Source organism: Cavia porcellus, unplaced genomic scaffold (genome assembly GCF_034190915.1).
Source record: "Cavia porcellus strain 051 isolate PalLab524CR breed Dunkin Hartley unplaced genomic scaffold, mCavPor4.1 scaffold_14, whole genome shotgun sequence".
Taxonomy (NCBI): Eukaryota; Metazoa; Chordata; class Mammalia; order Rodentia; family Caviidae; genus Cavia; species Cavia porcellus.
In genome coordinates, this window is record NW_026947497.1 from 22,701,907 (window position 1) to 22,724,784 (window position 22,878).

The window sequence follows — 22,878 nt, forward strand, 5'->3', positions numbered from 1 at the left end:
CCACGCATATTATTTCAAACCCATATATACTTTTTTCCTTTATATACATACACATCTATAATAAATTTCTTTTTATATATTAGAGGTAATAAACAGTAACAAAAATAATAGAACTACAACAGCATATGGTAATAAAATTATTTATAATTTATATTTCTAGAATTTTTCACTTAACATTTTCAAGCCATTGCTGACCATGAGTAATAGAAACAAATTGTAAGGAAAGCTGTTACTGCCATTTGATATGCATTTAATTTGTACCAAAACAGAATTGATGCTTTCTTTGTCACTAGTGAATACTGCTTCAATTCTTCCTATGTGAGCTTAGAACACATTATTTCTTGAAAAGTGCATTTCTGTAAAGGATCACATAAAATGTAATCTGTACAAAGTTTAGTCTTTATTATTTAGTCTCATTTTTTCTGCTTATTATACATTATGTATTTTCTGATGAACATTGTGCCTGAATTTTTTGACCTTACTTTAAACTTTCTTGAACATCACTTTAATAAATTTTAGCTTATTTTGCCACAAGGCAGTACTAGTCAGTTATTTCCCAACTTAAGAGTGCAAAATGTGACTCAGAGAATGCCTAGAATTATCTACAGTGTCTAAAAAGTCTCCCTATGTGTCTGTGTATGTGCATGCCAGTGGATATGTGTGAACACACAAGATTGGATAACATTAGAAAATATCATTTAAAGTACTACGTGTTTTTACTACGTTTAAAAATGCTATTTTTAATGCTAATTATTATAAATGTACCCACATTTATTTTATATGTATATATGTATGTTTATCTGCACATATACCTATATATGTATAAACATATGTAGTTTTGCAATTTACAATTCCTTTTATCTTTTGACTACTAACTATAATTAAACTTTGGAATATATTGTACAAGATATGATGAATACTGAAATTTAAATAAAAGCATTACAGTGCAAGCAAATTGTATTGCTATTAACCTCTTCGTGTGCTCCCCCCTGCTTCAAACACACTCTCCCGTCCGTCTTGCCACTTTCTGAAGCAGTCTTGGAAGTCCTTTTCCTCAGTGTGTTTAGTTGAGCTGCTGTGGCTGCTGCCATGTGCTGAATGAATTCTAAACATTTATCTTTCATTGTCACTGGGGAAGAAGCAGAAGCCCCACGGTATCAATCTAATCTGGATAAGGATACACTGTAAAATTTTTATTTGCCAGAAATCACCTTAAATGTTTTGAAATGATGAGGATATCAAGGCAGTCACAAAAAGACCCTCATGAAAGAAGAATTCCAGAAATACTTCAAAAATTGGCAGAAACAATGAGATAAGTGTATTTGAAGCATAGATGAGAATTTTGAGGAGGATTGATGGCAATATACCTTTTATTGTGATATATATTCTTAAATTTAAACATTCACCATGTCATTTGCTCACATCTTTTAGTTCTGACTTCTAATTGAAATACCCATTACATTCCCCGTACCTCTGTAAAGTTCTAAACTCTGATCTTTTATTTCATTTCTATCACTTCCCTTTGCTTGCTGTCCTTTACTAAGAGTGTGCGTCAGCCTGTCTTGCCTCTTTCTCTGATTGCATCTGGTCCTCATAAATCAGTCCTGCCAGAAGTTAAATAATCGTGCTCTCTCATAGCACTGTGATTATAATCCATCATTATCAGATCTATTCATGCTGAACATTAGCGCTAGTATTGTGAATCTTCCTTTGCAATCAGGATGACGTGGGCCCTTCTGTTTATAAGGAGTTATACTTTCTCCAGCACTTTGACTTTGCTCCCATTCTTTTTCCCTGACCCGATCCTCAAGCTAAGGGTTATATGTCTGTCTGAAATGTTAGCCATGTAGTCACTAAACCAGTTTTTCACATGTGAAATGAAAGAAGTTAATACAGACCAAGCACAAGGCTTGCTGACATGCATTATTGTTTTTGATAAAGATGAATTAAGCAGTATTCTTCTTCTGTCATAATTTTGAAAAGATATGGAAGAAGCATATTAATAATGATAACAATATAAGGTAAAACATTTAATGAAAGCATCATAGTTTTATTTGAACTTAATGCCCTTGGAAAAGATTTTCTTAAAAATTTAGAAGTGCTCTCTCTCTAATATGGCTGAATCTAGAAAGTCTTCTTTTAAAAATTAAACAATAATACTAGGTTCATGGAGTCTGTATACTAAATGAATAATGCATACATAAAGTATTCACATAGACCTGATATTAAATATGTGCTCAATAATATACATATATATAATAATAAATATATATATATACATATATATAATAATAAATATATATATATATATATATATTTGAAAGAGGAAATGTAGTTTTAAATTTTGACGCAGTAATATTAAAGATCTTCAATAATTTGCAAGACAAGACCACAATTAATGTAGCTGGGTATATCATTTTTGAGACAGCAGAAAGCTAGGGATTGAAGAAAAGTCCATAGTAAGCATAGTGCAATTTTAACTTTTCTTTTTCTCTACTGAGGATTGAATTGAGGCCCTCATACATTCTAGGAAGCTGAACTACAGCTCCTGCTCTATACAGCACTTTAGTACTCATACAAATCATGGGAAGCAGAAATATAAGAACCGTAGATGTTTCTTTACAGAGTTGAAAGGAAGTGTTAACAAAAGTGAAAAATAACCACAAAAGCATAGTGTCATTTTCAGTTAATACATAAGAGGAAATTCCATGATCTTTGGTGGTCAAAGACTGAGCAATTATGCCCTCTACAAAACAAACAAACAAACAAACAAAAAACAGTTGTAGAAATGTAATTTACTTGAAATTCCTTTGATTTCATTTATCTGCCTGTAGCTGAGAAATAGTGACTTCTGAACTAGTACATTTTGGTGCACAAATAAAACCTTGGAGTAGGCCAGAATTTTAGTGCCCTTTCCCAAGAGTAAAAGTTAGTAATTTTGAAGACAGAATTCAAATTTAGGGTTAAGTCTCATTAAAAGACTTAGAAATTTACAACAATTAACTTTTTAAGGATTTTACTTATAAAATTGAAATATAACAACAAAAATGTGCATTCTTGGGAGCAAGACGGTACAAAAATAGTGCCATGGGTTCTGTCTGCTTTTAGAATCACAAAACATAAAATATATAAGAAAAATCCAAGTGATTATAAAGTGGGTTGCGGCAGACAAGAGGGGCACTGGAGAAAGGATTTGGCCTGGGAAGTGACCACAGATAGAGGTCAAACCATGTGCAGGACTGCTTCTCATGCCATGATTATCTGTAGTCACCAATATCTTTAAAAGTCATCAGGAAAAATTAGACAATCATTGGTATAAAAGTTGAGACTGAATTTGCTGAATGTTTTTCTGTGTAGATGGTATTTTCCTGTTTACTTACTGACTCAGAAAGTATGTCAGCAACAAGATGTAGTTTGCAAAGAAATCACATGGTCCTGACACAATGATTTAGTCATCATTTTTCAAGTGGTTTTCTACTCGGGTATCACCAGATACTTTAGACACCAAAGATAGAACCTTTGCTTGCCTGCCTGTTACTGAGCCATTTCTTAAGGAGTTTCAGTATTATGGATTGGAGAGCAACGTGTGAAACAGAAGAACTCAGATCTTTCTTAAACTTTCATTGTAAATTTTAAAAATTCACATGTGAAAATTTCCAATTCAAATTACTGTCAACAAAGAAGTGGATTCTTTTGGGAAATAAATGTTTTTTTCTTTATACTATAAAAGACTCATTTAAAAACCTGGGATTTAAAATGTTCTCAATAATATTATCATTGCATAAATTGATAGGTTTATGAAGGGAAAAATTTTGAAAGCTATAAACCCTGAAATCTATAAAATTAACCTAGTCTCTAGTATATTAGTCAATCTATTTTTATTTATAAAACAACTATGAAAACAATAATGAGCAATATAGAACACATTGTGACTGTCCTTTTTGTTTTCTTATGCCTATTGAATTCTCTTCACCACTTCTTTTGGGGAAAATTCTGTTCTTACTTTCTTATTCCACTTTACACATGGAGATTTAGTGAACAGACTAAGATATCAATAAGAGGACCTTCACCTCCCCAAATCCTCTGCCTCTGGGATTTGATTTGCTTATCCTCTTTCTCAGTTACTCCTGTGTACACTCCTCTTCTCATGATGCCCTCTTTTGATCACACAAATAGAGAGACATACTCTAGCTAAATTTATTTATGTATTTTAATGTTATTTGTAGGAGGATGCTAGCATGATTTGCATCAATTTCCATTTCATTAAGCCACGTGTAACTAAATACATGCGCAAGAAATATTGGTTGTCAACAAAGCACATTTGTTTTAGTTTTAACATGTCATATGTGAGAAAGTTTAAGTCCATGCTGAGACCAGTTTAAACTGGAAATGTTCCACCAGTTTAAACTGGAAAACAGCTAGAGTTCCTCTCCATTGGGTCTTCCCTTCCCCTCAGGGTTAGGCTTATTCTCTAACCTTACTGAATGCTGTCCAGAGGCCCATAGCATCCCATCAGGCAACCCTGCCAGGCACAGCACCTTGGCTGTTTCCTGGGATGTACTGTGGCGCTGCATTGCACATCTCAGATCTTGGCTCCATTCCTTACTAGCTCTATGGATTTGCAAAAGTTACCAACTTTTACAAATTTCAGTTTATTCATATCTAAAATGGGCATGACACAAATAGTAATCTAAAAGGTTTAGATAAAATCATAAACATAAATTTGAACACATGCATGTATAGTATACCTAAAAACTCAATAAACATTTGCTTTTAGTCATATTAGTATGTTGTGTGACATTTTAAAAGCATTATTTTGATATGCTTCTCTAACATATAATATTTTTATATGTGTTTTTGGAGTATGTATGTGCAAAATACTTATAATCTTATCATCTTTTATAATGAACAACTCTTAAAACAATTACTAAAAGGATTTTTATAATCATTTAGTGAATTATACTTGTAACCACTGGAGTAGGAACTTTCTTTCATGTAATGTAAAATTAAACACTAATAGATTAGACTTCTATAGTCATAAATTTTAAAATGCTATATATTAATGTGAGAGAACTGCTTAATATAAAGTATCTAATATAACTATTAGCATGCATCCTAAATTGAGTTGTGTAAGTATCTAGGAAGTTATCATGAAGTCTCATATTCCTTAGAGTGTCTATTTCATGTAGTCATACATATTTCTTTGACAAAATTTTTAATTTCTTACATTGAACATAAAGATGACAAGTAGCCTGCCTAAGCAATTGTTTTCTGTACTTTTCTAGTTTTTTTTTATTTTGGTTTTGTATATCGAAGCATAAAAATGCATTTGTATATGCCATCAGTAATTACAATCTATCACCATAGAAAAATTCATGAATAGTGGTGAGAAAATAGCAGCAAATCACAAAATTATTAGAAAAGCTAATAATAAAACAATGAAAAGCTATGAATCTCAACACACCATTCTGTGATAATAAATTTGTACTATAAATATTTAGATGAATAAATGGTTCTTTGAGAGGATTCTGAGTGACAAACACAAGTAAGATTTAAACATTTTAAAGAGAAAATTGAGAAATTACCTTAAATAGACAATGAAGTTATCTGTGCATTTATTTTACTTTAAATAAATGATGTTGAATGGATCTCCATTGTTTTTATTTAGAAGAGTTAAAGTCTGACAAAATGGTTTAGAAAACACAACAAAGATGATTTTCGTCTGTTATGAGGATGATTTACGTTTCAGTTATGAGGCCAACCCACAGAATTCTAACCAAATATGGCATCTGCCCTTCACCACAAACAAGTCTGTTAGCTTTGTGTAACACACAGAGTGCATTCCGATTTTTTGTTAAATGTGAGATTGTAGCTAAATGTTGATAACAAAGCTGAAATAAAAATCAAAAGAAATTATTTCACATATCAAATAGATACAATTAAAATGATTCTATGACAACTCATCAGAATAAAGTTAGTGGAAAATTATAGTTTTGAGATATACTTTTAAGCTTTTTTTAATAAAAAAGTTTTGATGGTTATGGATGTAAATGTCAGAGACTCTGTTGGAGTTTTTGTTAGTAACAGTGATAGTCCTATGTAAGAATAGCAGTCTTAATAGTGCCTAGTTAATTGGCCAGCTATTCAGTTGCTGTGGGTTGCTCTGAATCTGGTTTGTACTATTTTAATGCAATTTCAGATAAATTATTCGTAGTGTCTCTTTTGTGGCATTTAAATAACATTGTTGTGCTCTACATTGTCAAATCAGCACCTTTAAGATAAAATAAGGCCATGACGTATGCTCGTTGTGTAGAATCAGTAGGAAAGAATTCCAATTCTAGGTCATCAGTGAAAATGTTTTTCTCAGTACAAAATAAAAAAAATCACTCATTCGCTTGTTTCATGTGTTGAGAAATTATGTTTGGTGTTCTTAAACTTTCTCCTGTAATTCTGTGTTTGGCTAATTCCTGTTAAATGTATTTATTTTTTATAGATTAAAGACATTAAAACTTTGTTTTCTCTTCTCTCTAGGATCCCCTGCTTTGACTGGAACGGGAACAATCAATGTCATAGTAGATGATGTCAATGATAATGTCCCCACCTTTGGTAGTAAAATGTATTTTACAACAATTCCTGAAGATGCACCGACTGGAACAGATGTCTTATTGGTAAATGCCTCAGATGCTGATGCTTCGACCAATGCAGTTATAAGGTCAGTATATTTAACCATACAAATGTAGGTTACTTTCTTCTTTAAAATGAGAATTTGAACTGAATGAATATATTGTCTAGTTGCACCAGAAATTCCATGTTAACACACAGTACTATTGCTGTTAACTATTCCCAACTTGATTCAAACTATAACAATTTTGCTCATTCTAAATTTTTATTTATTAATTTTATTTATATTTCCATCTTATGATTGTGTAATTCAGGAAAGCAGTGAGAGGTTCTGCTTAATGCAGTTGGCTGGTGTTGGCCAGTGCTGTTTCCCAGGTGTCCAGGTGGGCTGGAGAGTCCATCATGGCTTCATATATCAACTGCTTTGGCACAGATACAACATGCTCTCCTCTCTCCTCTGGTGGATTCAGGACTTCATGATGTGGTTAGTAGAGTAGTTGAGTTCTCACATGGTGTCTGTGGGCTCCAAGAACCTGTGGTGAAAGCTGCCAGTTCTCCTAAACATCATGCCCAGAAGTAGCACAACAGCATCTCCCCAGTGCTCTGTGAGTCAAAGCAGCGAGAGCCAATCCAGATTCACTGGGGGGAGAAATGTGTGTTACCTCTGATGAGAGGAACGTCAAAGAGGTTTGGTCATTTTTAATCCTCCCCTAGATACTCCTAACTCAAGAACATTGAGTGTAGTTTATTTGTGCAAAACTGTATTTTTCTCTTCTGAAAGCCTCTTAACACTCAGAGGGCAATGTGGAAGCTTGTTCCGAGACTGTGAAAGTCATCAGTTTATCTTACCCTCTTCTTCTATGCCCATTTTAAATTTATAAGAAAAAAATGACCTCCGGATTATCTGGAGAAAGCCACAAGACAATATTTTTTCACAGTACCCATCCTCTTCTATAGGTTGGTGTTAATTAAGTTAAACTGGGTTGGCTGGCAAGAAGTAGAATAGATAGGAGTTGGGCGGAACAAAGGAATTATTAATAAAAATAGCATATATATTCACAAAATGATTGATTAATGGCTTTTGTTAATAATTTTCTTTTAAAAAATCATTTTGGGAAACTGGTTTTAATTAGTCTCTTCCTATTGGCAGAGATGATTGGGTAAAAGCAGGATATATCATAAGCATTTTTGAAACTTTAATAAATATTGTACAGTTGATATGAATAAGTCTCAAACAGGGTGATTCTTTCTGAGCTTTTATAAATTTTAGGTAGAAAATTAAATATGCATAAATAAGGCTATTTCCAATAGTGATGACAGACTTTAGATTTGATTTTTATAAAAGTCTATTTGTGCTGCTATACTAAATATCTAAAATTAGATAATTTATAAACATTAAAAGTTTATTGCTCACCTTTATGGAGGCTATCAAGGTGCTAAAAATCTTGGTGTCTAGATGGAGCAACTTTTAAAATAAAACTCTCTTGCCACATCCTTAAGAGAAGATGAAGGTGGTGTCTACATGTGGCGGAAGAGCCCTCGAAAGAATTTATCCATTAAAACTCTATCACTCCTTCTCTTCCTAAAGGTTCATCTCTTAATGTTATCACACTGGCCACTAAATTTCAATAATTAATGGAAATGTATTTGAAGAGAAACACTCAGAATCAGATGCCTTCTAGCAGGAGGCAACTTTTAAATGAGATACAGAAGCGAGTCTAATGTTATCTAAAAGGTCAATGTGGCTGAACCAGAACGAGAAAAGAAATACAGAAATAGGCAGGGTTCAGTTTATACAGGTCATTAACGGACTCTTTGGTTAAGAAATTAGGAGTTTTTGATTTATTTTTAGGTAAAAAAAATGAGAATTATTTTAAACTCTCGCAGTAAGATAAAGTTTCGGTGTTTGGATATGGATGAAGTACTATTCATTTATAAAGTGAGACTTGACAGAGATGTAACAAGTAGACCACTAGGCACTAATTCTCCCAGCAATTCAAACATGACATATAGTGGCCTCACAATTAGGTACAGAAAAGAAAATTGAAGAAGTAGATTTAGAATATAGATCAGAGAATAGAAATGAATCCACTATTCATGTTTTGGCTTGAACATCTTAACAGATTCATTTAGGTACAATTGGAGAACAAAGAAGTTTGGGGGATATAGAGTTTATTCAGACATACTTTGGAGTGACTGTTATTCATGAGAGACATCATCTAGGAAGTTACTGTTCTGCCTGATGATCTTAGGGTTGGGGTCAGTGCTGGATTTGGAGGCTCAGGAGTCTCCAGAAGATGTTTGGAATAAAGAACTGAATGTTGATACTGTAGAAAGTGTAGCAAAAGAAGCAAAGAGGATCAAGAACTGGTCACTGGGAATCTTCAGACAGAACTCACCAAGGCAGTTAAGAAAGTCTGGCCAGAGATCGGAGGGAAATTAGGACACAACAAATGCTTACATGCATTGTAAAATCACAGAAAACAGAGCACACACTTTTCTGCAGAAGACTGGGATCAACTTCCAAGACAAGAGCTGGGTGAATTCCTACAGCCTTATGGTGACAAATCATTGAGGATTTGGGACACGTCAGACAGAGCTTTCTGCCTCTTTGAGTCATTATACGAGCATCACTCTGAGAGGGGCAGATGCAACTGCATTACTTGGTTCTGAAAGTCAAAAGACTAACAAATACGCCTTCCTTTACTTGTGCTACACCAAGTGGTGCAAATGATGAGATTTATAGCCTGAGATTTAGTACAGACTTTTCAGTTTAATGTTACAGTAAAGCCATAGCAACCAAGCTATATGCAACTGAATCCTGACTCTATTATTATGAATTGAAAAATAGGGGAATATTATCAAACATTTGTAGACATCATTTTTTTCATCACTGAACTAGTTATACTAATAGTACAACTGACTCTACAGTGGATAAAAACAAAAATAAATTACTACTTTCAATAACACCTGCAATAAAATATACTTGTTATCTGTCAGTCCATCTTACTCTAATCCATGCAAAGCACTTAGCATCTATCTAACACATATTAATGTTCCACAAGTGAGACAAAAACTTTTACTTATCCATTATCATATGATGATCTAACAATCTTTTATAATTCCTTATGTAGAGGAAACTTCTCAAAGATAATATTTAAATTCTTGGTGTGAAGCTGAATGTTTCCACAGTTGATCTCATAGTTCTTTGATCCATTCATTTACTGTTAGAGTAAATCCTCTGATGTCATTCTGTTTTCTTCTGGGTAAGCAGAAAATTTATTGCAAAATACTGTCTAATGCTTGCAATGTATTGTAATGAATGTAAAATGGGTCCAGGATATATTGTCCATATTTTAGAATGTTATATAAAATTTTAATGGTAGTTTGAATTGAGGATACATATTTTGCTTGTTAGTGGCTGGATTTTAATTTTCCTGTAATATCAGACAGCCAACTTTATACTTACGTGTTTGAGTACATCTAAAGCTCACATGACAAAAAAAAAAAAAAAAAAAACCTTACATAAAAGTCATTAACTTAGTATGTGGATAGTTTTTAGTCATATAAAAAATTAACAGATAAACTTATAAGTAAGATCAGACCAAATTTTATAGTTTAAATTAAAATTAGGCTAATAGATGTATATGTGTGATGGCCTAAACTACAGTTATTTTGGATTGATAGTCTCAATGGTAAGATATATCTTTACAGCAGTATATCTTTTAAGGTATATCTATATACAGTATATCTTTTACAGCATCATTTCTATTCATGGAAGTCAGAAAATAATCCACTGTATCTTCAGGTTAAGAGAACAATTCTATTTCTTTTGCATGATCAGTGTAAGTTTTACTTTTCAAAATTGTTTCCTCAGTACTATCCTATGGAATCAATTAATATATATAATGTCTGTTGTAGAGCTATAGAAACCTAAAGGTTACTAAATTAATTTTAGGTTTTTTCTTTCTCATATATCTTAGTTGTAATGCCTTCCATTTTACTCAATGCCTAACAAATAATAGTGGATGACAATTAAATATACTGAATTAATGATCTTTACATTCTGTAGTTACTACAGCATTCTTGAAAAAGGAGCTTCATTGCTTCATTTGAATTTCTAGCTATTCTGGAGATCTTCCAGTCTGATTTTCTTTTCCATTACTTACTAAAAAATGCTCCATCAGAAAACTCTGATGAAATTTGTTAAATCCAGTGACTTTTCCTAAGTCTTTATATTATTTATGCTTTTTTATAATGTTTGAACTGTCACTTTCTTTCTAATTTCTTCTGTTGAATGTTTATATAAATGTCATATCTTATTTCTCTTCTTGTATTTCTGAGTAGACCTAAGGATGTACCTACATCTTGTGTGTGTGTGTGTGTGTGTGAGAAAGAGAGAGAGAGAGAGAGAGAGAGAGAGAGACAGAGACAAAGAGACAAAAAGAGACAGAGACAGAAAGACAACTATTTCCATGTCTATAATCATGAATTCAAGAAAAGGAGTCCACGTCTGCACTGTGAACACTGATACCTTTCATAGCTTCTCAATCATATAACTCTCTGGTAAATTTATTTTACCTGCACATTCTGCTGACATAAGAATCCCAGGGTGCATGAAACCCTTCTTGTTTCTGTTGTTGATTTTCTGCTTTTTTTCAACAGTATTATCTTTCTTTATCTATATCTTGTGGTAAACCACCATTCTCTTTTTCCTTTACTCAAGTAGTGAACACATGCACCCTTCTGAATGTCTCTGTAACTTCTCCTGCCACAGGGCTGTCAGTCCCTAACTACATCATGTGTGAACTATTATAATAAACAGGTACTTCCCTCCCAAGTTTGTAATCTCCCCATTCTCTGTCTTGCATTGTACTGTACATGGCCCTTGCTATTAACCTCTCACAGAGAGGAAGGATTTTAGGGACACTAGGTCTTATACACTGGTAATTTGTAAACTTATAATCATTGTATTGCCTTGTAAGAAGTTTATTTTAAGTGCAGAATGGTAGAAAGAACAAGTCTGATCAATATAATTTGAGAAAATAAAAAATACATAATTAATGATTTTTAGGACAATAAGTAGTTTATGAGCAAGTAAAGGGTAAAATATGTTGTAATGAAGATGATAACAGGTATAAAATCAGAGCTTGCAAAAGTATGACATTAGTGGAAAAAGGTCTTTCAATATGGTTACAGTAGGTTGGAAATGGACCTTGTACACCATATGAGAAAATTGTAATTTCTTTCTGCATCTATGAGAGAAACAATGGAAGTGTTTCAAGCAGGGCCTTAACATGGCCACTAGTTTATGTTTTGGAATGGTGTCTCTCCCAGAATTGTAGGTGATTTGAAGGCGGCCAGGGCTAAGTCCGTGCCTAAAAGGACAGTGGCTGTAATGTGAACCGGCTTGAGTATTCATTGGCTCCTCTACAACAATGATTCTCCCTGCCCCTCAATCTTTCAACTTCCAATTTGCCTATGGCCTAAGGCCCAGTTTCATATTCTAGCAACTCCATAAATGGCCCCAGTGTCTTCCCAAGCTTGTTCTGCACAAACCCACAAACATACACTCAAAATTTCAGCCTCACCAGATCATTTTCTGCTCCTGGGAAAAGGATCAGAGCTTTCCTCAGCCTCATAGCCAGAGTCAAGTCATTCTATAGCCTAGACCACGGGGAAGCAAACTCCTGCCCACAGGCTCTGGTTGGCTCTGTGCCTGCTTTTGTAAACAAAAAGCGACTGGAATGCATCCATGCCCATTTGTGTCCTCACTGACTGGGGCCGCTTTCCCACTGCAGTGACAAGCTGCCTCCTGTGACACAGAACTTTGACCAGCCAGCTGAAAATGCATGTTTGCTATCCACACCTTCACTGAAAGGGCTTTAAGCTGTTCTTGAAAACATATTTTGTCCCTTTTCCAAGAATATTGTAAACCTTTTCAAAGCTTATTTGAAACTTATTTCTGTTCCATGATGACTTAATTTTAATCGTTCCAGTCCAAATTTTTCTGTATCTTCTGTCCACCTAGACTTGCTCTCTGCAGTGTTATGGAACAACTGCCTTGTCTTACGTATATTTTCCTGTATCTTCCATTTAGGATGTGAGCTTAAAACTAAGCTTCTTTCTGTGTGTGATTTTTGGTTGATCTGTCCATTTAAGTATCTATGTATATGAATGGAATATAATATATAATAGATTATTATTTTATAAGTATACACACTGTATTATGTGTGTAAAACTAGACTTTTGTTTGCTTACCTTTTTCCAGTTACCATGCCACATGATTTACATATAGAATTTTGTTTAATACACAAAACTACCAACTGAAGGAAGTATACGTAGAATCATCAATTTATGAACAACGAATGAAGTCTTAGAAAAAAGTTCAGAGATTTTATGAATTTAAGTGCTACTAGTCTGGTTAAATTTATATCCAAATGAACTGTGTTCAAAATCTGGCCTCTTACTAAATGATTTTATCTGTTTATGATACAGCAAAGTTCATATTTCCTTTATAGATTTCAGGGAGAAGCAAAGAAAGTTTAAAAAATCAAGTGAAGATATTTAGTTTTAAATATACAACACAATAGATTCATTGTTCAGATAACAATGATCTCTGTGCAAATAATGCAAAACAATAATTTCTTATTCTCAAATAAGAAAATAAATCAACACATTTGTTGATTTTCCTTGCACTAAACCCATGTAAACCAGTACTGTATTGACATCCCTTGAAAAACAGTTAATTTTGGTCTTAGCAACCAGATACAGCATTTCTCATCTTCGTTACATTCCCTCAGTTGAGTTTTACCTTCTTTATGTTATAGTTAAAAGGAAAAAGTCCGTGGTTAAGTCACAAAAATAGAAAATCAACTCTTGATCTACCATTTATAGATTGAGATTCTTTGTGCAAATGTTTTAATTTCCCTTAGATTCATATTCTTCATCTGTAGAAAAAATACCAAATTAAAACTGAACTCTTAGAATTGTTTTGACTTTTAAAGAAAGAATAGATACATTGCCTAGTTGTGTTCAATTCATACTGACATATCAATGGTACACTGAAAATCCTTAAATGACTGCCTAGATGTTTACCTGTTAAAAAGATAACACAAAACACAATTCAGTAAACTCCATAACCTTACAAAAATATATGGGCCCACAGAAGCAGAAAAAACATACCTGAGTGATAAAAAATGAAACAAGCCCTCAATAAAGGATGTGGGTGTGGTTTTATTCTAGCTTAAAGCCATCTGCAGAGCTCATTGTATTTCTTCTCTGTTTTCACCTTGTGAGTCTAAATTTTGATGCTACTGTTGTTACAGACTATATCCAATTTGAAATATACTTTTTATCCACTGTAAAACTTCATAAAGTTTTAAAAAGTTAACGACATATGAATAGGACTTTACAAAAATGCTAAATATATTACCTATCAATAGATGGACAATAACATTTATGACAACATAAAATACAAATGCATAGTGTAAGGTTCTTGTGTTATTTATTTCAACCTAGACCAGATGCCTCATTATTTGCTTTCAACACAATGATCCTTCTCCCATACCATGTTTCTGACATATATAAACATTCCAAGTCAAAATGTAAATTGCTTTGCATCATTCATATTTTATTTCATTTATTTTATGAGAATATTTAAGGTACAATTTGATTGAGCCTTGATTTTTGCTGCCATAAAAGTTTTAAAAAAACTCATGCAGTATACATGAATTATTTTTTATGTTAAAAATTAAAAATTGAACCACGCTTAATTTCTAAATTAAAAATGTAATAATTTCTACATACATTGATAACAATAAATTTTCCAAAATAAAATCATATGCATGTTCTACAAACTTGTTTTAAAAGGTAAGTTAGATTGCTTGTTTGAGGAGACTTGAATTCCTGATTCTTACAGACGGAGTCCATAAATCTCTGGTTATTTTTATTTTGATAATGGGAACAGTATCATTTATTCTACAGGGTCAGTATTTCTACTTTATAAAGAGTCACTTCTGGTCCAGGAAGTGTATCTCTTTCTATTGTCAGTCACTCTTGATTCTGGCATGTGAGTGTGCTGAAAGTCTCAGTGTCTAAGCAAGGTGAAGTAATCTGTCAGTCCCAAAGTCATTTCCTAAGTCGCTTCTAAATTCTTTTTCTTGTTTTTTTTTTTTTAATTTTATAGGAACTGTGTTCTTTCTAAATATCACCTCTTACATATTTTATTGCACTAAAGAGGATTAAAATGCTGAAATATTTGTTTAAAGCTGTGAGAATAATGGAATGTATACATACTGGCCACAGTGTAGCTTTTTTTTAAGCTCTGTATTTTCTCTTAGGTACTTTCTATTACTTTATTTATATGGACACTAAGCCTTAGAAGCATGCCTTTAATTCCAACAAGCATATCTTTTTGTTGGAGTAAAGATGACGTTTGAAGACATGTCTTTCCTTGTTATCCTCCAACTTTGTATTATGGATCATAAGCAATTCCTGAACCTTTAAGTTGAGCTACTTCTTTTCTGATCTCTGGGATCTCACCTGAGACATAACATCAGGAATCTGAAAACAGAGAACACTTCACTCTACAAAGAAAAGAAAAGCTCTTCTCAGTGGAAACTGCTGCTTGTTAGCCAATCTGGTTAGCATCAAACTCTCCATGACGATGTCATACCTCCCCAGACAAGAGAGCAACATAGCCATATGAGGAGTGACAGATGAGAGCATTAATAACCAAGAATATCTCTGTATAAATAATAGGTTCCTTAGTTTTCCTGGACAGCCAATGCATGTTAAACGTGGTGCAATGTCTTTAAATAAGCTCTCCAACTGATTTTCGCAGGTTTTTTATGGTATGCAACAGAAAAATAATTCTTTAGTTGGTTTACAAAAATTCATTTGTGGTCCTGGCAACTAGCCACAGTATTAGAGCAAGTCCCTGATTTATACTGTCAGGCTCATTTATTTAAAACACAGTAATGTTTGAGTTCATTTTGTGATGTGTGATTTGAGACTTCTGATAAACTTGCAGAACCCTGCTTGAAGTCATTGGACCTTCTGCAATAACAGTTATCAATGTAATGTCCACATAACATTTGCAATATTTTTATTCTAGCCATATTCTGTCATTGTGTACGATGTTGCTTACAATGTATTTCTTTACATTTATACTTCAGTTTTTCACTATTAGCAAATATTTTCGATATTAGTAAATAAGATGTTATGGCATGGTAACTAAAAACAATATACCTGTCTTTGCTCTCTGCTTTAGTTATAGCATCATTGGTGGAAATTCTCAGTTCACCATCAACCCATCCACAGGACAAATCATCACAAGTGCATTACTAGACAGAGAAACAAAAGATAATTATACTTTGATAGTGGTCTCCAGTGATGCTGGGTCTCCGGAGTCTCTTTCCAGTTCCACCAGTGTGCTTGTAACTGTGACTGATGTCAATGACAACCCACCAAGATTTCAACATCATCCATATGTCACACACATCCCCTCTCCTACTCTCCCAGGTAATCAAATTGATTATGCAACCACATGGACACACGCCAAATATATAAATCAGATATTTCTATCAATATGTTATGTACATATATATCAGATATATTTGATATGTATTTCTTCACAAAGAGATATTTATTTTTATATAAGCTTATTTTGCAAGTTCTGTAAAATTCAAGTTGTTTTGCCAGGTAAAATCGAAGAAGATTTGAAGCTTGTAAATTAACTCTTTTTCCTAGACCCATTGTATACAGCTGTTTATAATTGCTACATCTTTATATTACTAATGGTTAATGTTTCTTGAACATTATAAATACCTAAAATAGATATTACTTCATTTTAAAGATGCTTATAATTTAATTTCTTAAATTATATTTTGTGAGTTTCCTGAGAGAAGGAGCATTGTCTCTGTTTTTCATGTCATATTCCCAGCATCTGAAACATTACCTAAGAGTAGTAGGCATTCAAATATAATTGTTGGTGAAAAATAAATATCTTATTCAATTGTTCATAGATACATATTTTATAAAATATTTAAAGACTATACAATTCTAAATAATATCTATGTTTTATTCCAGTTCTTCTGAGTGTAAGTTTTTTCTATTTGTAAGTTTATGGCACAATTTACAAACTGCTTTCAGATTGACGATATGCAGTCACCTTCCTGCATCTTTTTTAAATTTAGTTGATACCATTTATTTGTAAAATATGTCTCTCTTGTGCATTCTGTCAAATGTCTGTGTTATAGCACAATCTGACATTTGGAATTTTTAGATGAATTTTCAAACAGGAAAATATGCATAGTTTGTGATTAACTTAGTGTTTTTCATTTTCAAGTATTTTTAATTAGGAAAACATGGATTAAGTATTTCTCCTCTTAGTAATTGTTGATCTTTGGTCAACCTGAGAATGGCTAATTGATACCAATTGAAAGTATAAAATCCATAAATGTACATGCTGATGTTCTAGCAAAATAAATGCAAATATCAAAATCGAAAATCTCTGGTGAAAGTCTTTAGGTGAAATTGTGCTTTCAGACCTGATTCTAATTATATGCAGTATGGTGATGCCCTGTAGCATCTCCCCTGCAAAACGAGGTATGCTTAAGTGTGTTTTCCTCATTAGGCATTTTATAACTATAAAATTTACTTCATTTTTTTAAAATAAAAGACTTTACTTTTGTCACACACTCTTCTCTAGGGGTGTTTGGAAGTGTTTCTGAATGAGAATGTAAAAAAAAAAAAATGTCCGTATGGAAGCTTTTCTACATATTTAGACTACAATCTGTTACACTGGCACTTGTTCAAAGCATTAACTTTAGGAATTCAAATTGGGTCTAGCCTCCCTTCAGTTCTTATTCCGTACTACTTTATAGTTGTTTTAATTTATTTATGCACATATATACATATTTATGCTCACACATACTTTCTGTGCAATTATAGGTCATAGGTAAAAGACTTTTGCTATGAAACACTGGTTATCATGATACAGTAATTTTAGAAACATCATTTTTGTTGACATGATTGGTTGTACACTAATTCAAAGGTATTTTAAATCATAATGGGGCAATGATTTTTCCTCCCTCTGGTAGGCACACAGCTCTTTACAAAGCTTGTAAGTTATCATGCTTATTGGAATGTGTTACATACAGATTTTTCTCTTGGGAGCTATGATTTTGAATGATAAGCTGGTACCTTTCATTGTGCTTCTCTCAAAGGCATACTAAAAAATATTAAATCCAGTAGATTGTATGGGTTTTAATGAGCAAATAAAACATCAATCTCTGAAGACTATCATTAAACATATTGACTGGGGAACTTCAGAGAACATGTAGAAGATACTGTAAACATGAGGCAAAAAAGTCATATTAAGCAGCAATATGGATTTTTTATACATTGACCTACTACTAATATTTCATTTGGTTTCTATGTGATTATAACTATAAATTCCTTCTTTTTCTAGGTTCCTTTGTCTTTGCAGTCACAGTTACAGATGCTGATATTGGACCCCATTCTGAACTGCATTATTCTCTTTCGGGTAGAAACTCTGAAAAATTTCACATTGACCCAATGAGGGGAGCAATCATGGCAGCTGGGCCACTTAACGGAGCTTCAGAAGTGACATTTTCTGTCCATGTGAAAGATGGTGGCTCATTTCCAAAGACAGATTCTACAACAGTCACTGTGAGATTTGTGAACAAGGCAGATTTTCCTAAAATCAGAGTCAAAGAACAAACATTCATGTTTCCTGAAAACCAACCACCAGGAACTCTTGTCACCACAATTACAGGATCCTCTTTGAGAGGAGAAACTTTGTCCTATTATATTGCAAGTGGGAATCTTGGAAATACTTTCCAAATTGATCAATTGACAGGACAAGTTACTATTAGCCAGCCTTTGGATTTTGAAAAGATACAAAAGTATGTTGTATGGATAGAGGCCAGGGATGGAGGCTTCCCTCCTTTCTCTTCTTATGAGAAACTTGACATAACAGTATTAGATGTCAATGACAATTCTCCAATTTTTAAAGAAGATCCATTTGTATCAGAAATATTGGAAAACCTTTCTCCTAGAAAAATACTTACTGTTTCTGCAGTGGACAAGGACAGTGGACCAAATGGACAACTGGATTATGAAATTGTTAATGGCAACAAAGAGAATAGTTTCAGTATCAATCATGCCACTGGTGAAATTAGAAGCATTCGACCATTAGACAGAGAAAAAGTATCTCATTATATGCTAACCATAAAATCTTCAGACAAAGGGTCCCCTTCTCAAAGTACCTCAGTAAAAGTCATTATTAACATTTTAGATGAAAATGATAATGCTCCTAGATTTTCTCAAATATTTAGTGCCCATGTTCCTGAAAACTCCCCTTTAGGGTACATAGTTACACGTGTCACTACTTCTGATGAAGACATTGGTGCAAATGCAGTTAGCAGATATTCTTTAATGGACACAAGTCTTCCATTTACAATTAACCCCAACACAGGGGATATCATTATTAGTAGACCTTTAAATAGGGAAGATACAGACCGTTATAGAATTCGAGTTTCTGCACATGATTCTGGATGGACTGTAAGTACAGATGTCACCATATTTGTGACAGATATCAATGACAATGCTCCTCGATTTAGCAGACCCTCCTATTATTTAGACTGCCCTGAGCTTGCTGAGATTGGCTCCAAAGTGACTCAGGTATACGCAACGGATCCTGATGAGGGATCAAATGGACAAGTATTTTATTTTATAAAATCTCAGTCAGAATATTTCAGGATTAATGCCACAACTGGAGAGATTTTCAATAAACAGGTCTTAAAATACCAGAATGTCAGTGGCTTCAGCAACGTGAACATTAACAGACATAGTTTCATTGTGACATCTTCAGATCGGGGTAATCCTGCTTTACTTAGTGAGACAACTGTTACTGTCAACATAGTCGATAGTAATGACAACGCACCTCAGTTTCTTAGCGATAAATATTTTACCCCAGTCACCAAAAATGTTAAAGTTGGTACAAAGTTAATCAAAGTGACTGCAGTAGACGATAAAGACTTTGGATTGAATTCTGAAGTGCAATATTTCATTTCTAATGAAAATTACTTAGGTAAATTTAAGTTGGACAGTGATACTGGATGGATTTCTGTAGCATCTTCCCTGATTTCTGACTTGAATCAGAACTTTCTAATCACAGTCACAGCAAAGGATAAAGGAAACCCTCCACTTTCTTCCCAAGCAACTGTTCAAATAACTGTCACTGAGGAAAACTACCACACCCCAGAATTTTCTCAAAGCCACATGAGCGCAACCATCCCCGAGAGCCACAGCATTGGGACCATTGTCAGAACTGTTTCTGCCAGAGATCGAGATGCAGCCATGAATGGCTTAGTTAGGTACAGCATTTCTGCAGGAAATGAAGAAGGCATTTTTGCAATCAATTCTTCCACAGGTGTGTTAGTGTTAGCCAAAGCTCTTGATTATGAGCTGTGCCAGAAACATGAAATAACTATTCGTGCAACAGATGGAGGATGGGTTGCAAGAACTGGTTACTGCAGTGTGACTATAAATGTGATTGATGTGAATGACAATTCTCCAGTGTTTGTTCCTGATGAATATTTCCCTACTGTTTTGGAAAATGCTCCAAGTGGCACAACAGTTATCCACCTAAATGCAACTGATGTTGACTCTGGGACCAATGCTGTGATTGCATATTCTATTCAGTCATCAGACAGTGACCTCTTTGTCATTGACCCTAACACAGGAATCATCACTACCCAAGGCTTCTTAGACTTTGAAACCAAGCAGAGCTACCATCTTACTGTGAAAGCCTTCAATGTGCCTGATGAAGAAAGATGTAGCTTTGCCACTGTTAACATACAATTAAAAGGGACAAATGAATATGTGCCTCGCTTTGTTTCCAAACTTTACTATTTTGAAATCTCAGAAGCAGCTCCTAAAGGTACCATAGTTGGAGAAGTGTTTGCTAGTGACCGTGATATGGGCACTGATGGGGAGGTACACTATTTGATTTTTGGTAATAGTCGAAAGAAAGGTTTCCAGATCAATAAGAGAACTGGACAAATTTATGTTTCTGGACTTCTTGATAGAGAAAAAGAAGAAAGGATATCTTTGAAGGTATTGGCCAAGAATTTTGGCAGCATTAGAGGTGCTGATATAGATGAGGTCACTGTAAATGTCACCGTGCTTGATGCCAATGACCCACCCGTTTTTAGTTTAAATATTTATAGTGTTCAGATCAGTGAAGGGGTCCCAATAGGAACTCATGTGACCTTTGTCAGTGCCTTTGACTCAGATTCTATCCCCAGCTGGAGCAGGTTTTCTTATTTTATTGGATCAGGAAATGAAAATGGTGCCTTTTCCATTAATCCACAGACAGGACAAATCACTGTTACTGCTGAATTAGATAGAGAAACCCTACCTATCTATAATCTCACAGTTTTGGCTGTTGACTCAGGAACTCCCTCTGCAACAGGAAGCGCCTCCTTATTAGTCACCTTGGAAGACATAAACGATAATGGGCCCATGTTGACCATCAGTGAAGGTGAAGTTATGGAAAACAAACGCCCAGGAACTCTGGTGATGACCCTTCAGTCCACGGATCCCGATCTCCCGCCTAATCAAGGCCCCTTCACCTACTACCTGCTAAGCACAGGTCCTGCCACCAATTATTTCAGTCTCAACACTGCTGGAGTTCTGAGCACAACCAGAGAGATTGACAGAGAGCAGATTTCAGACTTATATCTGTCTGTGGTTACCAGGGATTCTGGTGTTCCTCAAATGTCTTCCACAGGAACGGTGCACATCACAGTTATAGACCAAAATGATAATCCTTCTCAGTCTCGGACCGTGGAGATATTTGTTAATTATTATGGCAACTTATTTCCTGGTGGAATTTTAGGCTCTGTGAAGCCACAGGATCCAGATGTGTTAGACAGTTTCCACTGTTCCCTTACTTCCGGAGTGACAAGCCTCTTCAGTATTCTAGGAGGCACCTGTGATCTGAATTCCCAGCCACGATCCACAGATGGCACATTTGATCTGACTGTCCTTAGCAATGACGGAGTCCACAGCACAGTCACAAGCAACATCCGAGTTTTCTTTGCCGGATTTTCCAATGCTACAGTGGATAACAGCATCTTGCTTCGAGTCAGTGTACCGACAGTAAAGGACTTCTTGACTAACCACTACTTGCATTTCTTACGCATTGCCAGTTCTCAGCTAACTGGCTTAGGAACTGCTGTGCAACTGTATGGTGCATATGAAGAGAATAACAGAACGTTTCTTTTGGCAGCTGTGAAGCGCAATAATAATCAATATGTGAATCCCAGTGGTGTAGCCACCTTCTTTGAAAGCATCAAAGAGATCCTTCTCAGGCAGAGTGGGGTAAAGGTAGAATCTGTGGACCATGACGCCTGCACTCATGGTCCCTGCCAGAATGGAGGGAGCTGTATTAGAAGACTGGCTGTGGGCTCTACGCTGAAGAGCCATGAGAGCCTCCCTGTTATCATCATGGGAAATGAACCTCTGCAGCCTTTCTTATGCAAGTGTCTGCCAGGCTATGCCGGCAGCTGGTGTGAGATAGACATAGATGAATGCCTTCCGACCCCTTGCCACAATGGAGGAACCTGTCACAATTTAGTGGGAGGGTTTTCATGCAGTTGCCCAGAAGGCTTCACCGGGCGGGCCTGTGAGAGAGATATCAATGAATGTCTACCCAGTCCTTGCAAGAATGGTGCTGTGTGCCAGAATTTTCCAGGAGGCTTCAACTGTGTTTGCAAAACTGGATACACAGGTATGACAGTGTGTTCCCTTATTCCCCTAAAACACTAACCATGCCATGTATAGTAGAAAGTACTGACTTTATCATTTAAATATCTTTTCATCAGAGTGAATATAATCATAACATTTTTGAAGACTTTAATATTGGTCAGTAAATATATATATATATATTTATATATATTTATATATATATATATATATATATATTTTTTTTTTTTTTTTACTTTTTGCCAGAAACTTGTAATGTCAGAATATTTATTACATACAAGAGAGTTGGACTGGAGGGAACTTAAATAAATTTTTGAAAGTGATGTAGTTAATTTGTAGTAGTATAATGATTGAAATCTACAGTTAGTTCCACAGCTTATACTCTTTGTTTGCTCAGTGTCTCTTATAAAAAAAAGTTTTTTTTTATTTGTTTGTTTTTAACACAGAGTCTCACTG

The 22,878-nt window shown here is 34.4% G+C and overlaps 1 protein-coding gene across 1 annotated transcript in view; it reads left to right on the top strand.

Moving 5' to 3' along the window:
• Fat4 (FAT atypical cadherin 4) overlaps positions 1-22,878 on the top strand; it is a 156,466-nt gene that overhangs the window by 103,936 nt on the left and 29,652 nt on the right. Inside the window, exons 7-9 of the mRNA XM_063260749.1 lie at positions 6,532-6,712; positions 15,896-16,146; positions 18,098-22,447. Of these exons, the coding sequence (XP_063116819.1) occupies positions 6,532-6,712; positions 15,896-16,146; positions 18,098-22,447 (4,782 nt within the window). The remainder of the gene's footprint in view (positions 1-6,531; positions 6,713-15,895; positions 16,147-18,097; positions 22,448-22,878) is intronic.